At 43.3% G+C, this 17,057-nt stretch overlaps 1 protein-coding gene across 7 annotated transcripts in view; it reads right to left on the bottom strand.

Annotated features, from left to right (window-relative positions):
* Window positions 1-17,057, bottom strand: part of LOC104635494 (protocadherin alpha-C2-like) — a 172,756-nt gene that overhangs the window by 41,632 nt on the left and 114,067 nt on the right. Inside the window, exon 2 of one of the 7 annotated variants that reach the window (XM_075766118.1) lies at window positions 5,032-7,613. The exons of 4 other annotated variants lie outside the window; for them this stretch is intronic. In XM_075766118.1, coding sequence (XP_075622233.1) covers window positions 5,032-7,545 — 2,514 coding nt within the window. In that variant the 5' untranslated portion in view covers window positions 7,546-7,613. Of the gene's footprint in view, window positions 1-5,031; window positions 8,424-17,057 lie in introns of those variants that run through there. 2 more of the 7 variants (XM_075766124.1, XM_075766117.1) reach the window with 2 other exon arrangements.

Raw genomic sequence — 17,057 nt, 5'->3', positions numbered from 1 at the left:
TAACTTTAAGGTAATCTTGGCTTGCCATTTCCCTCACAGATTCTTGGAGGCCGTGTATCAAGCCCGGCAGTCCTGTCCTTACCACTCATCAGTGGAGGTGAGAGAAATCACCTGATCCAGCACGGATCACCCATCACCTGTTTTTTCTGATTTAGTAACAACACACATCATCATAATTGTGAGATGAGTCAAAATCTATCCAGGTGCCTATAGAAACAATTGTCACTGCACCAGGCGAAGACCTCAGGCCAACAGTTTGCTCCTGTCGGTTCTTCCAGGCATTGGGGTTGGTTACATTCTGCTAACCACACAACCACAACCATTAATGTGACCAGTCAGAAACAACCAACCCTATTTAAAAGTCTGATAAACAAAGGGAATGTATAATATAAAATGGAGCCACCTTAGCAGCAAAAAAGCTCATGCAAAATTTCACACAGTTCTTTTTAAATTGCACAGCACAGGTTAATTTAAGAAGCATTTCATTGGTTCATGGAGAATAAATTTAGTTGAAAATCCATTGTTACAAACATTTTTTTAGCTAATACTTTAACACTGTAAGGATTTGTCCCTGGGATAGAAGGAATTTCTAAAATTTTTTAATGTTGTACTGATCCTGTATCCATGAAAATCAATGCAAAGGCTACCATTCACTTCAGTGGGTGTTAGAACAGGGCCTGCCTGAGGTAAAGGAGTGTGAATCAAACATTTACAAACAGTTAGCAGGTGATGAGACTGCTAAAAGCATCCCACTCCATTCCTATTGCCACACAAACACATGACAGAATGACATAAGGTATATTTATCAAATATATCTGCTTTGAAGCAATAATAAAAGGCATTTTAGAACCCCTGACCGCATACAGCTCTGCTTGTTTTCCAGTGACACAAAGCTGACAGATGTGGGGAAACAAAGGCTTCTATTCCTGATTTCTTTCTGTAAACGTTTAGAATTAATTTGATGTGGAAAACAAACTATTTATAGACTGAACATGTGTTTATCATACAAGAAATCAGAATGGAAACTGGAGAAGGGTGTAATTCAGAAACCCAGAGATTCTCTTCCTGGCAGTGTTCATTCATGCTCCTAACGCGAAGAAAACTAAGGTGAAGGGAACAGGCAAGTGCTTCTGCAAAGTATATTTAATGAGCTCCAAGAAAACTTCATATTGGATGCAAATTTCTGCTGGCACAGCAGTAAACATCAAAGCAAGAGTGTGAGTGCCCTGAAGCACAGAGCACTGCCTCTGCGTAGCAGGACAGGTTCAGATACTGCCACTAAACAAAAGAACAACCATTTATAGTTAACCTTTACAATGTCAGCGGGGCTGGAGAATTTCTTAAAGGCTTAAGTTCTTGAACTGAGATTGTAAGATATTCCACCATTAATACCTTTAAAGCCTCTATGAGAAATCTCTTGGAAAGACTGCTCCAGACAATGCTGTGGGTTTACTAGATTTAGACACTTCAAAACATGCTTGCATTTTAAAGCAATATCAAGATGTGTTCAACTCCAGTGTTGTTTGTTTTTTCCCGTGTGTTTAGCAAATTGGTTTGGAAGTGCAAAATACAGAGGAACAGTCAGAGCAAACAGCCATAAGCCTCCAATGAACCCCTGGGTATTACCATCACTAACATGCAGCTTTTGTTTCACTTTCTGAAAAGTAGGCACAGAGCACCGTGCAAATTTATTTCTGAACATCACATGAAACATCGTATTTTGTCAGCCACATGTGCCACCACCCAAAAAAGGGTACAAGGAAATGTGTAATCAGAAGAGTTTATATCTAGTTCTGTCAAGTATCCAGACTGCCCACTCATCATTAGGAATGTGCCACGCTGCCTTCTGGGGCACAAAACTCCTGTTAAAACATATGTTAGTTCGATTGTTATTCCCTGCATTGAAGGGAAAAGGTTGTCATGAGATACAAGACATAATGAATGAGCTTAACCACACAGAATGATAAGAACAAGACGGGAGAGATGAAAAGACAAACCAAGGAGCAGACACTACCCAGACATCACTCGGCACCTTCACAGGCGTATGAGGAAAGGGACTTCAGACTAAAGCACTGAAACCTTTCCTGAAAACGTCAGAGCATCGCTGCAGCAGTGCCTAGTAACAAAATCACATCTTCACCCCCCCGCCCCCTTCATAGCTGTGTGCACCTCTCTTTTGAAAAGCAGGAATCCAGGCTGCCCATAACCTCACACAGTGCCAGCAATGAAGCCACGGTATTTTGCTGTCTCTGTATCTTGCCCATGCTGCCCGCCTGGTCACGCTGCAGTAGTTACCCAGCTGATGAGAGAGCGGAACCCATTAACACTGTGTTCTGGCCCTTATCACAAGACTCCTGCCAGCAATAACTGTTTTCAGTGCAGCTTTTAGTATGTTTCTTCTTTTACAAAACACACTTGGTTTGAGATATTCTTACAAACCTATGAAGGACCACACAGGCAAGCAGGGTGACCGCAGAAGCACAGGGTGTCTGGCAGAAACAAGCTCCCTTTCCACCATCACACCACCAGCAGTACAAGGCAGAGTAGTCACACAGGAATCGGCACTTCAACAGATACAAAGAATTCCCAGCTAACCTTAATATACCAGGTTTTCACTTCCACTGCATCCTTCTAATAACCCAATGAAGTCAGTCACAACTTAGTGGAAAGTAATTATTAACATATTTGACCTCACTAGTAAACATGAAAGGGACCAAGATCTTATTACAACGAGTGTTACTGAGATTCATCCCAAATAATGTTGAAATATTTTTCCTCTCACTGTATAAACAGCATTTAGAAAGCCCATTCACCTGGTCCCATGCTCACCACTCAACAACTAATAGAAGATCAATTTCCAAAAACTGTAAAAAAACCCCCCAAAAAACCTGTCACATTATCCAAAAGTAACATACACATCAGAGACTAACTTTCTAAATCGAGGATGACGAGGCCTGTTGCTATGCTTCGCAGGTGAAGGCAGGGGATTTTAAAGACTGATTAAAAGTTCACTTTATCTAAAAAAGAGAAACACAGTTCTCTGAAGATCTAGGAATACAAAGATCATGAGCCCTAAAAAGTAGAATTTGATGTTGCTAAGCAATGGATGGCATTTTCAGTGCATATGCTGAGCATGAAACAAGGGAAATACAGGATTTTATGGTATGCAATTAGCTAGGAACTAGTAATTAGTGAATGTCATTACATTCACCCATTTTTCTCACGTACATCTGGCATCTTCATAGTATGTACTACCACAGGACAGTTTATGAAGCAGACACCAAAGAAAAGAACTTGTGATGAGTAGAACTTGTCAGAATTTCACCTCTGTTTATATCATACAGAACTATTTGAATAATTGATTCCTCTTTTGGATCATAACTCCATGCAGGCAGGTATTCCTTAGTTTGTCTATACAGCTCTCTACTTTCGTCCTCCAAGTTTGGGCTGGCTTTGCTGCCACTGCCTGATCTGCACTGGTGTTCAGAACTTGCCGATTCATTGCACATAATAGAGCGATCCCTGAAATGTGATAAGAATCTGACTGTTAAGCTAATTTCCTACTGGTCTTGCATCCAAAGTGAAGCCATTTTCAATTATTTCTCCTCTTTTTTTTTTTTCCAGAAAATCAGATTTAAGGTGTATATTTCACTCTCTGATTCTTCAGTGTACATGTTTATAGATCATGTTCCAGCCTGTATCAAACAGACTCCATGCATTTTATTATACTTGGAAAGATTTTAAGGTATAAAAACTGTGTAGAAAAAGAAAAAAATACTTCCCCAATACCCTGCCACTGTGATTTATAGAAAAACACTGCATTAATTTTAAATGGATTATTTTTTAATGGATGATCATTACTCTCTAAAAGCATTTTTATGGAAAACTTGCTTGTGCGTAAGATTTGTGCATCTTTGTGTAACTAAACAACAGTTGCAAAAGATGCTAACATCTTCATATGTGAATTCTATTTCTGTGGCACGAATACATAAGTCAGGCTCTTTTCTATGCTACCACAGTTACTCCCCTAGCTTTCCCACATCTCGAGGCATAGCACATATTAATGCATAACCTGATCTTATGCCTGCCACAATTGTAGGGTACAAACAACACACAGTAATTACAAAATTTTCCTTTTGTGAACCAGAATTAGTGTCTCCTATGAGCGCTTCTGGGTTTAGTTCCGATATGTGTAGAAAGGAAACTGTACAGAGCATGCAAACCACACAGTAACTGCAGAGTGCCTGTATGCCAGCATAAAGCAACCATTAATTCTTCACTGTGGGAAAATATTGAAAAGGTTAATACACTGCTGTCTAAACCATAGGTATTAAACAAATTTCAATAGCAACCCAGCAGGTTAGAAGTTGTCCCACTGCAACATAACGATGGTAACTTGCTGTAATTCCCTACAAAGATGTCACCGGATTGTCACTGTCCAGAAAGCATGAAATGCAGCATTGGGCAGAATGAACATTATAGAAGGAGCGATTGCAGTTTTCAGACAACTAAAACATGCCCACATTAGTAAGCAAAGCATGTCACTGCAATGGTCTAAATTCAACAGCTTTGTCTAGGTATGAAATCAATGAAGTAGCAAACGTCTATAACTGCCATAAAGTAATCTATTGATTTCCAGGCTAATCACTATTTTTTTCCCTGCAATATTAGTTTTAGCATTAAAAATTTAAGACCACGCATGTTATTCCCTAGCACTCTGTGGCAGCAGGCAATTTTAGATCTGTAAGAGAAAAGGGAAGGAGGCAATACTCTATATAGTATACGTTGCAAAAATGAATCTCAAACAACAGATGCATATACTGAACTTACCAAACGGACCCTGAAAGTCCCAGTATTTACCTAGAAACAAAATGCATTGCACAGATTAGATTCACTAGACCCATGTTTCATAGCTGTATGTCAGTGAGCCCTAAAGGGAATATGCTTAATCCGAGTTTTCCAGTTCAAACCTCTGCTTAAGTACAGGTTTGCTCAGAGCACTGTGCTGACCATTTAGCAACGTAGTCTCACCTCATTAGGAGTAATGGAGTCATTTTTAAGTATGATCAGGTTTTGTGCACTCTGCCCACTCTGTCCTGTCAGATGCCTCTCAGTCATCACTGCAGAGGGACCAGTAGTTCCTGTTGGGCCACAGGTATTATAAAACATAAAAGTGTCACTTCCTGATCCTGCAGTTAGGCATGCCTTATAGCAGTAGGTCTTAGTGAGAGACCCATTGCCCCTCACTTCAATGAAATGGGGTTGCACTTTTAAACCGTGGGGCAACCTAGCATCGATGTTGTTGTTGGCCTGCTTGTACAATTCAGCAGGGGACCGTTCTCTGACCCCACAGAACCCTGCACAGCAGGAGTCCCCATACAGACTGTATCTGTAGCACTTGATAACAGTGAGCCCAATGATTGTGAAAAGGAAAACGAAGGAGATGGCGCTCAAAGCGATAATGAGATAAAGAGTGATCTCTGAGTAATTGCTTGGACTTTTAATGTGCCTTCTTGTATCAGGGATGATTTTGGAAACTCTGTCCACCACGGCAACAGTGATGGCTACTGAGGAGGACATTGGTGGCTCTCCATTGTCTCTCACCTCCACCGTCAGGTTGAAAGTAGGTGTGCTGTCCTCCCCCAGTTTGCGAGTAGTCCTAATCTCCCCAGTATGGAGCTCTACCCTGAACAAACCTGGATCTGAGGTTTGCACCAGGTGAAAGAACAACCAGGCATTTTGTCCTGAGTCCGCATCAATGGCTATAATTTTTGTTACCAAATATCCAGCATATGCCGAGCGTGGGATCATCTCCAGGGCTGCTGAAGTGTTGGTTGAGGTAGGATACAGAATCTGTGGAGCATGGTCATTCTCGTCCACCACATAGATGTAGACAGTGACAGTGCTGCTCAGTGGTGGGATCCCGGCATCCTGAGCCTGGACAACCACCTGAAACTCCCTTAGTGTCTCATAGTCAAAGGACCTGACAGCATACATGTTGCCACTGTCAGATTTAATGGAGACATAGGAGGCGACAGGTAGCCCTTCAATCTCCCCATCTAGTAGAGAATAGGACACATGGGCATTTTCGGCGACATCTGGGTCGGTGGCTTTGATAGTGCACACTAAGACTCCAAGGGGGTTGTTCTCAGGGATGTAAACTGAGTACACAGGTTCCTCAAAGCGTGGAGGATTGTCATTGATGTCGGAGATCTCCACATGGATCACCTTCTGGGAGGAGAGAGGGGGGCTCCCAGAGTCGGTAGCTGTAACTGTGATGTTGTAGGCTGCTGCTTTCTCATGGTCCAGTTTGCCCTGGGTGACCAAGGTGTAGGAGTTCTTGAAAGAGTTGAGTGTGAAGGGGAGGCCGGGAGGAATACGCAGACTCACTTGCTTGTTCAGCCCTGAGTCCTGGTCAGTGACGCTCATCAGGGCCACCACAGTTCCTGCTTTTGCATCCTCTGGCACTGGGCTGTACAGGGAGGTCAGGACCACCTCAGGAACGTTATCGTTGGCATCCACAATGTTGACCAGCACCTTGCAGTGCCCAGCCATAGAGACAGGGCCCTGATCAGTAGCTTGCACATAGATCTCATAGGAGGATGCCTCTTCATAGTCCAAGGTACCATTAACCCGCACCTCCCCTGAGTGTGGATCCACACTAAAGAGCTGCCTCACCTTCTGTGGGGTGTAGCTGCTAAAGGAGTAGATCACATCCCCATTGGAGCCCTCATCGGGGTCTGAGGCATTGAGTTTGACCACTAGTGTGCCAGGTGGGGCATTTTCCAGAAGGCTCACAGTGTAGGTGGAGCGGTCAAAGGCAGGTGGGTTGTCATTGGTATCCACAACTCGCACAGAGATCTGGGCTGTACCGGACTTGGGGGGATCCCCACCATCCACAGCAGTAAGCACCAGCTGCTGCATGGCACTCTGCTCCCGGTCCAGTGGCTGTTGCAGCACCAGCTCCAGGAGCTTGCTGCCGCTCTGGAAGCCTTTAAGGTCCAGGGCAAAGTGGCGGCTGGGGCTGAGCTGGTAGCTCTGCACAGAGTTGGTGCCCACATCGGGGTCCTGGGCACTCTCAATGGGGAAGCGGGCCCCGGGCACGGCAGACTCACTGATCTCCAGCCGGTAATCCTGGCGTGGGAAGCGCGGCGCATTGTCGTTGATGTCCAGGACCTCCACCTCCACGTTGTGCACCTCGATGGGCTGCTCGACGACCAACTCCAGGCTGAGGAAGCAGGCGGGGTTCAGCTCGCAGAGCGCCTCGCGGTCCATGCGCTCCCGCACCAGCAGCGCCCCGCGGCCCAACTCCAGCTCCAGGTACTGCCGGCCGCTGCCCGAGGTAAGCCGCGCTCCCCTCGCCGCCAGTCGCCGCGGATCCACGCCCAGGTCGCTCGCCACGCTGCCCACGAAAGCTCCGTGCGGCAGCTCCTCCCGCACCGAGTAGCGAAGCGGCCCGCCCGCCGCCCGCCCGGCGCACAGCCCCAGCAGCAGCAGGCCCAGCACCACCGCCCCGCCGCGGCTCCGCCGAGCAGCCGCCGCCATGGCCGGGGCGGGGGGGTGGGGAGCTGCCGGAGCCCGGAGCCGCCTGGCCCGGCCCTGGCCCGGCCTCACTCCCCGCCGCCGCCGCTGCCGCCCCGCCGCCTCATGCAAGCGGCGAGCAGCAGCCGCCGGCCGCCTCCGGCCCCGCCGCCGTCCGGTCCATGCTCGCCGGCTTCCTGAGACGGCGGCTCCGACCTCTCTCCCTCCGGCGGCTCCGGGGAGGAAGAGGAGGAGGAGGAGGAGGAGGAAGGAGGAGGGACCGGGACTCGCCGGATCCGCTTTCTCCAGCTCCAGCTGCTGCGCGGGAGGAGGCGGGGGAGGACGCTAAGCCGCGGCTGGCTCCAGTTCAGCACCTGGGCAGGGAACAGCGACACGGCTGCCTGCGGGACCCGCCCCCGCTGCCTGCCGGAGCCCGCTGCCTGCCGGAGCCCGCTGCCTGCCGGAGCCCGCTGCCTGCGGGACCCCGCACTCCCTGCCCGGCTGCACAGTCCTCACCCACGTGTTGCGGCTCCTCGGTGAGCCAGGCCCCTCGCTCCCGGTGGCCGCGGGCTCTCGCCGCCGAGCCGGGAGGGGTGCGGCTCCCGCGCCACCGCCTCCCCTCGTCTCCGCCCCGGCTTCCCTGCTGAAGCTTCGGGGGCGCGGGGAGGAGGGCGGGGGGAAGGGCCGCAAACCGCCTGCACTTCTGGACCTGCTGCTGCAGTGCTAAAGTACATCCGCTTGGGAGGTTTAAATCAGCGCAAGGCTCCGAAAAAAAATGGGCTTCCAGCCAGGTCTAGTGCCGTCTGTGTGTTGCTGCAGTATGTCTGACGACCTTTTTCTTGGAGACCTGCCCCTCTTCTCCCTCGAGGATTCATCCTTGCTGCAGCACCGTCCCTCTGCCCAACCCCTGCGGGCTCCCCTGCCCCGCTTCCACTCTCCTCCTGCTCGGCTCCCTCTCGCCCTTGCTGCAGCCACCGTGCCCCAACTGCAGCTTGGCTGGTAGAATTCTGCAAGTCACACCCACGAGTTATGAGCATTTAAGGTGGGCTTCAGTTTCTCATCCAATGCAATACACAGGCTCAAGGTGATCAAGTGCAGCTGGAGAGAAGATGGAACATGATCTGTTTTCCAGTTACAGTTTCTTCCTCCTCTATCCTTGTGACAGAGGACTGACAAAAAACAGGGCCATGAACAAACTCAGCAGTGGCGGTGAGAGTGCTGCAGCTGTAATGAGTTTTACCCAAATACCACAAACCTCAGCAAAGACAATACACTTAAGCATTAATTCATATAACATAGAAGTCACTAAGCTGACATATTTAATGAGACAAACCACAGGACCAGAAAGGTCCTGAAAGGTTGGACCAGATGATCCTTGAGGTCCCTTCCAACTTGGTATTCTGGGATTCTATGACATAGTCATCCAGGGATGCAACTATATTGTACCTTCTACCCAGTGCAGAAACTGCTTCTCTGCTAGCATTTCTCTCCCTGCTGTTTTTTTTTCCTTGTTTACTCCACAAAGTCTTTTGGAATGTCCAGTGAATCCTTCCTGGATTGGGCTGGTCTATCAGCCTGACCCTAACATTCAGCTGAAACCTCTTTCATTGCCCTTTGTGTGCCTGGGCACCTTTCACAACGTGGGATGACTTTTGAGAGCACAATCTTACACTGTAAATCCCAAAGGTTTTTACTATAATGTACCTGATACACAAACCCTGGAGAACAATTGCCCTAACTCTGGCTCAGAACCACTAAGAACCATTACCATTCTACCAGTGGTCACCATTATCAGAAGAGACAACATTAAGAGCAGGATTACCCTATTTATGTTTTGGCTGATGAGTTCATTTGATTGTCAGCCCGTTTTTGTGGCCCAAATATTTGTCCACGTATTTATTCTAATGTGCCCAGTACCCCAATGTCTGCAAATACTGCTGTGGAACCACTCAACCCTGTTTATCTTTTTCAGGAGGATAAATGTAGGTCTGTGTAGACCAAGAAGGGCAGACAGACATGCCAAGTGCCTAGACCATGTGGAAATGTGCCCATTTCATCCAATTGTCTAAATAGGAGCCAAACACTTAAAAAAAAAAAAAAAATCAGCTTCAAATTTTTGGCTAGCTACCCACCTTCAAGATCACAATATTCACAGATTCTGAACAAAATGTCCCAACAGCCTCCCAAAAAACCACAACTCAAACCAAACAAAAAACCAGCAAAGAAAATCAAACACTCCAAACCCAAAACCCAACACTCTGCTAAAAGCTACAGAAAAAAGCTATAACACCATTAATATGTATGGTTTATATGGCCATGTGTCAAAACAACTTGCTGTCATCATATAAAACAGAAGCCTGAAGGGACACACCCTCAGTTTTCCTGACAATCAAATAGTGTTTTCATCCAGACAGTCCACAGATCTTGTCTGCCCCACACCTCCCATGTGTACAGCCACAAAGTCCTCTAACAAACATACAGCACATCAATAAAAGGCCAAAAGCCACAAGAACATTGGCAACATCTAAGGCCTTGCCTTAAGGAACATGTTGGTACAGACTCTCCTGGAAACGAACAATGCTCATGCTAAGAGGTGGTGGGAAAACAAAATTGATCTCTGTAAGCAATGTCTTTCTTGGCACAAGTTGATTTTCTTAAAATGTGTGAATAAAACACACCAATCAAACATCCAGGGGTTTTAATACCAGTGAGGAATCTTTCACACTGTTCCTAGACCCCAGTGAGTTACTTCTCATAGACATTCAAGCTCTGCTCTAGTGCATCCCAGCTGGGTTTCCCAGCAAGGAAGGCTCACAAACGTTCAAATCCTGGCCCACCTCACTATTTACATCCTACCTAGGTTTATCTTCCCTCATGTCCTATCTCTCTGTGGACAACTAAGACTTTGTACATCCATAGTTTTGCACAACACCACAGAATGTAAACCTGAACAGAATTAACACACACACTTAGCTGAGCCATTCTAGAACACATTCCATAATATTTTCATTCCCATTAAACATGTTTCTAAACCTCAGGTTCTTAGAAAATTTTTCTCCTAATTTCTGAATCATCAGACCTAGGATTGTCTGGCTTCTTGCCTTTTTGTAAGTTTTATAGCACCTATAAAATATGTAGTCTGATTTTCATTTTAGAAATGAATACTGTAGCTTGGCTTATTTACAGTAGCACTGTACAAATGTTAACAGTCTTTCTCAAAATGTTAGCTTTATACAGTTTATGCTGACTACACAGTTTATAAATGATATACTGAAACTTGTTCTGTTCTGACTAAACGTTCCCCAAGTCCCTTTAAATCTATACAAAATTCATCCATGGCCACAATAATTTTAGTTATTTCCAGCAGCTTCAGCGGGAATGCTGAGTCAGTCCCGCAGGCCTTGATTTTTAATTCAGGAAAAACTTCCATTGAGAAAATACTTCAGGATCTGGTCTGTAGTAATATTGATTATTCTAGTGAAAGGCAAAAAGTGAAACACAGAAAAACATAATTTCGCTTTCAGCTGAATTGAGGCTTAGGAGCTTTCTAGTATTTTTTTTTCTTGGAGGTTTTTTTCCCCAGTAATTTCTTGAAATTTCATCTAAGCATCGAATTCTAAACACCTTCAAAGCTCACTAAGTCAAATGTACCCAGTGGGTTTAGATCAATCCAAGTGAGCAAGAGGATCAGAATCCATTCCTGCATCAAAAACAGCTGATAAAACATTCCAGGCACAAATATCCATTTGCTGACAAACCTGATAACCCCTGAAGTGATTGAATCCTGCCTGCATGAGTATCTATATACACAGGCCTATTGGGCTTTGCTGACATAGAAAAATTGCACCACTTTAATTAGCTTGATTAAATTAAATGGTACAAGGCCTTTAATGTGAGTACAAACATATGGGTGTAGCAAAGACCACACTGATTTTATCAAGTCCTGCAGAAAAAAAAAAGTATGTATCAAGACAGTAATACATTGACACGTATCTATGCTAGAGGTTGCAGTAATATAACTATTTTAGTCCTCACTATGCAAGCCTTCCTTGAAACAATTCTACATATAGATATGGCTGAATTAGTAGCAGTGCACTACAGTGCCACAGAAATATTTCTGTGCAGATATTTCTCTTGGTAGTGATACAGTTATACACAGATATTGTTCTGTAGGTATTTAGGGCCTTGAAAAGTTAATCCACTTCAAATCACACCTGTACAAGGACTGGTTTTATAGAACGTTGTAATCTATAGATTAGAGTCATCTACATTTGCTTGAGCAGCAATAAATCTGTGTTTAATTTGCTTCATTGCAGAACACTACACAGAGTCCTTCCTCTGGCTATTTCTGAGTCTCACACAGTAAAAGGAGAGACAAAGACATATTAGAAAACCAGAAGATGTGAAAACACAACATGTTAACTGAAGAACTGCAAGGTGTTTCAACATCTGAAAAGACATTTTTCTTCTTTGTAAATAATTTCACCTTCAGTAACTCACATCCCATGGTAGCAAATAACTCAGTGTCGGGACGTAGCTCCTTTCTGAACTGGTGGGAAGGCACCAGCTCCAAGGATCAGGCTCTAGATTTTTGCATGTAGTCTTGTCAGCATGTAGGTTTTTAGCAACAATGGGATTACTTGCATACTATATAAATGCACACACAATTTCTGCCTACTGATAAAACTGTGTGCAAAAAAATATGGAGACAAACCCAGAGAATCCATATAGTTTAGCCATTAACAAGCAGGTAAGCTGTGTCATTCTCTAGAAAAACCTAGATTTTCTCTATGTGCCTGCTTGCATGTGGTGCCTTTAATTTGTCTGCCTTCCTTAGAATTAAATCAAGTCCAGAAGAAAGGAACAGCCATCAGTCACAGGCCAGATTACATCAGCCACAGTGGAAAACAATACCCGTAAACTGTAAGGGAATGACTTGAATTTGTGGAGTTTCTTCTACACAGTTTTTTCCAGTGAGATAGTGGGACTGTAGCACCATCTTCTAGCCCATGGGTAGTCATGAGATCTAGGGACAACACAACTCAGTAATTTCAGGGGATGCTCACACTGCTTCTTCAGTTCAACCCCATCTTTCATGTCACTCTCTTGGGATTCCTGAATTCTTCTGCACCCTACTTATTTCAGTCATGCCCCCCTCCCCACCCACCCCTTCTCTGAAGGAGAATATGTACTGGATTGTTTCTGGTGACTTCCCATGTCTCAAGTACTATCTGATCAGGAAGCTACTACCTAGACATGATAAGGCAACATAAGGCAGGAGTGAAAGGGATTCATACCCTACCGTGGCTCCCTGCCTGACAAGCCTCTGTCAGCCTCAATTTAGCAATCTGAGCTCAGAGATCCCCCAACCTGGGAGAGCAGGTTCTGCAGCCAGAACAGAGCCAGTGAGCAACCCCTTAAACAGAGCCCTCCAGCTGAACCAGATGGCTTTCAGTATATGGTCTGTATTCTCTGAATGGGATTTTCTGGGGACATGGGATTCTCCCTCTTTCTAAAATTACTGCAAAATTCCTCCCTGAGGTAATGTAAACTTTTTTCTATGCCCAACTTCTTTGCTCCTATGTTCAAGTCATCTTCCACACTCAAATTACTTGTTGACAAGTCATCTTTTCACATGCAACTTGTCTCTCCCTTGTTTGAAATAGATAGGTATGGTGCCAAATTGCTCAGATGGATCAGCTCTGTTCTTTTGTATCATTCCCTAAATCCATTTTTCACATTAGTGTGAATCTAACTGGTGAGAATTTTTAATTATTTTTTTTTTTTATCCCAGATATCTGAAGCCAGACTATTTAAAACATGGCTGTTAGGGGAACCAAGGCTGCTAAACAGCCAGGAAAAAATCCTGTTTGTATTTAGGTCACTTTTTTTTTTTTTTCTCTCAGTAGTGTACTTGCTGTAATTCTAGAATTTAGCATGTAAAGAAAAAGAGGTGGTGGGTCGGGGTATGGAGAGGAATTGGTGTTGTAAACCTGAATTCAGACAAACCACATATACCAAAGATACATAGAAAATACATTTTTTGGCTTCTCCTGGTCGCCAGCGTACATTTAATTGTTTCTCATTTCTAGTCTAAAATTTAAGGATGGATATCTCTCTGACTCATTCTGTTTGTCTTCTGCTATATTTTTCTGATGACTTCAAATTCCTTTCAGTAATTTATTGACCATAATGTCACATACTGTGCCATTCTAAATGGAAGGGCATTAACAACTTGCACATTGACAAAATAGCTTTCACCTTTCTAAAGCCATCACAAAGCCTGTAAGTGCTACTTCTACTGCCAAATGTTTTCTTGAAGGTTTCGGTTGGTGTGTTTTCCTTTACCAACATTGTCTGCCTTCAGAGCCACAGTCTTTGTCACTTTTCTATGCAGGCTGTGATTCTTCAGCTCAAGCCGTCACAACTAAATTTCAGCTCAGTGAATTGGTTGCGAGACACACTCTAGTCAAACAAATCTCTTCCAGATAATTATAACTTCATTTGTTTCCCTAGCTCTGGCTCACCCTGTGCTTCTCTTCACATGTGTTGCACGCCTCTCTTTACAGTTTGAGAACTGGAACAAAGTTCGAAGGTAACTGTCCTCCTCTTGAAACTGTATATGAACGTGTCAGAGCAGTTGCCCAGAAACTGAAGACTTAATTTTGTTTTCTGCTTTAAGAAGTTCAAACTTTGTTCCTCACCTCCCTAGAAAGTGACTTCATCATAAGCCACAGGATGTCCTCTACCTCCTTATTGAAACAAGGCAAAAACTTACACCGTTCTAGTTCAAAGACAACAGCAATATAAAAAGTATCGTCCTCTGTCCTAATACATGAGGTATGGACTTGAAAAGGAGATGGTAGAAACTTAGTTTTGCTCCAAGAAGTTTTACTAACTTCGTACTAAACCACCTTGGGATATAATTCACAGTAGAACTAATTCCGATGTTTTATAACTTTTGCGTTACTTCTTAAGACACACACATCTGTGTTTGTTAGTGAGGATAAACTATTTTCCATTCATTCTCTTTGTATCAGATCCTGATGACACCGTGTTATAGGCAATGCATAACCAGGATCATTACATGTGCAATAGCACCTTTTATTCTTTGCTATGTTTTGGGGTGGGTTTTGTTTTGTTGGTTGTTGTTGGTTTTTTAAATACATAAATATTGAGCTCTACGGTTGTAATTTAATTTTATTTATGTCACCTTTTCTCTATCCTATCCACAAAATTTAATTATTAGTCAGATAATCCTCGACCTATTTTGGGGGGAGCCCCATTCACACCTGTACATGAAGCATTTCATACATATTATTCTCATGTTCAGACATATTAGTACTTTGTTAACTTTACACCTCCTATGAGAAGATCTCAAATCTGAAGGGTCTGCCAGTAAGCCATATTTCTGAGGAATAGGTACATTTTGGCACAAAGTTACTTCAAAGATTGCTTTATTTATCCTATTAAACAAGATCTACTAGACTTGGATGGTCCTATCAGCTCAAGTCCCTATTAATGACTCCCGAGCTCTCCTAAAGGGACATCCAAGTTGGACTGGCAGCCCTAAATCTGCCAGTGTTATCTTCTTGTTCACATTCTGGCTCTTCAACCCATCCTTTTCTTCTTTTCCTGTTTATGTATTCTCCTTCCGAAATATTCTTTTTTTCTATTACTAGCCACATCTTAACTTCAACTTTCCATCTTTTCTTTATACTGTCCTCCCTTTTTTTCCATTTTGGTTTCTATACTTTTCTCCATCTTGTTTCTTTCCACTGAATAGTCTCCTCTTTCCTTTCCATCTTGTATCTCAAGTCCATTCAGTTATTTTCTACTCCATTTTCAGTCATTCCTCCCACCTCTTTCACTTTTGCCTGGGTCATCCACTCACTTTCTCTGTTTATGTTGATTTTCCATATTTCTTTCCCCTCAATGTCCTAGGACTTTTGCATTTGTCCTTCTGGATAAAGAAGAAATTTATTATGTTCCAAAATTATGCTGATACGGGATGCTGATATCTCCTTTTCCCTTCATTTTTGTCTACACAACACAGATAAAGTAGGAAGCTAAGCACCAAGTAGTGGCTCAGAACCAATGGAAATAGAGACTTAGGTATAAAAATAGATAGTGAGAATCAAAAGTACAGGCAAGTAGTAATATGAGGAACAGCCACCTTCTTCACTGCTGAGAAAGACTGACAGCATTTTCTTTACAGCCTGTCAGTGCCTCTCCTTAATAGGCAAAAGAGGTCATTTGCATTATAAAAGACTATACAAGTACCCAAGTACTGTGTATTCACTCTCTTGAAACATATACTGAGTTACATCTATTAAATTTATTTCTTCTCCCTGCTTACTCCTAAGTGTCTCTTAGAAGTTAACCACCTAAATCTGAAACTGCCTAGTTGGGATCTGAAGAGGAGCTGGCAATCACATAGGTTTGTTTCACGTTGTTTTAATGATGACCTAAATTCGCCTTTGAGCAGGTTAGAAGTATTGATTGTCACTGCTCTAACTATAACCTGTACATCTTGTGCTAGATCAGATTTTGCCTTTTGGAAGGTCGGTGCTTTCTCCTCCTTCATTTGCACTTTTCTTTCTTGCTCTACTGCTCACCTAATGGTTTTTCCAGGTTTGTTGCATTGCCTGATAGCATCTCCATGAATTCTCTTAATCTGTGAGAGGACATCAATTTAGAAAATTATAAATTAAAGACATAAATCATATCTTAAGCTTTAATTGATTGAGCCCTGTATCTGGACAATCATATTTGAGCCGCAAAACTGCAGAACAGGCCTTGTGAAGATCTCCTTTCCTCAGCTGAGTTGCCCTGCTAAGGTATTAATAGGATTACACTTGCACTGAATGGTTAACTCATGCTTTTGTTATTCAAAGATTCTTTCACTGCAACTTTCTTTTACAAACCTGCCTAATCCATCCTTAACACATCTTCAGGTTATGTAAAATGTTGCAGTCCTTCCACTGAGTAAATAAAAAAAAATTAAAAAAAGAAAAAAAGAAAAGAAAAGAAAAGAAAAGAAAAGAAAAGAAAAGAGAAGAGAAGAGAAGAGAAGAGAAGAGAAGAGAAGAAAATAGAAGAGAAGAGAAGAGAAGAAAAGCAAAGACAAGAAAAGAGAAGAGAAAAGAGAAGAAAAGAGAAGAAAAGAGAAGAAAAGAGAAGAGAAGAGAAGAGAAGAGAAAAGAAAAGAAGAGAAAAGAAAAGAAGAGAAAAGAAAAAAAAAGAAGAGAAAAGAAAAGAAAAGAAAAGAAAAGAAAAGAAAAGAAAAGAAAAGAAAAGAAAAGAAAAGAAAAGAAAAGAAAAGAAAAGAAAAGAAAAGAAAAGAAAAGAAAAGAAAAGAAAAGAAAAGAAAAGAAAAGAAAAGAGGAAAGGAAAAAGAAAAGAAAAGAAAAGGAAAAAGAGAAAACCAGACTCACCTGTCTCACACCTGCTGCCACTCTGCTTCCTGGTATTTTCAAAAAATATCCACCACCAGCTGAAGCATGCATTAACCTATCGCAGTGGGCTGCTAATAC

Source organism: Balearica regulorum, chromosome 14 (genome assembly GCF_011004875.1).
Source record: "Balearica regulorum gibbericeps isolate bBalReg1 chromosome 14, bBalReg1.pri, whole genome shotgun sequence".
Classification (NCBI taxonomy): Eukaryota; Metazoa; Chordata; class Aves; order Gruiformes; family Gruidae; genus Balearica; species Balearica regulorum.
This window is presented reverse-complemented; position numbering and strand designations above follow the sequence as displayed.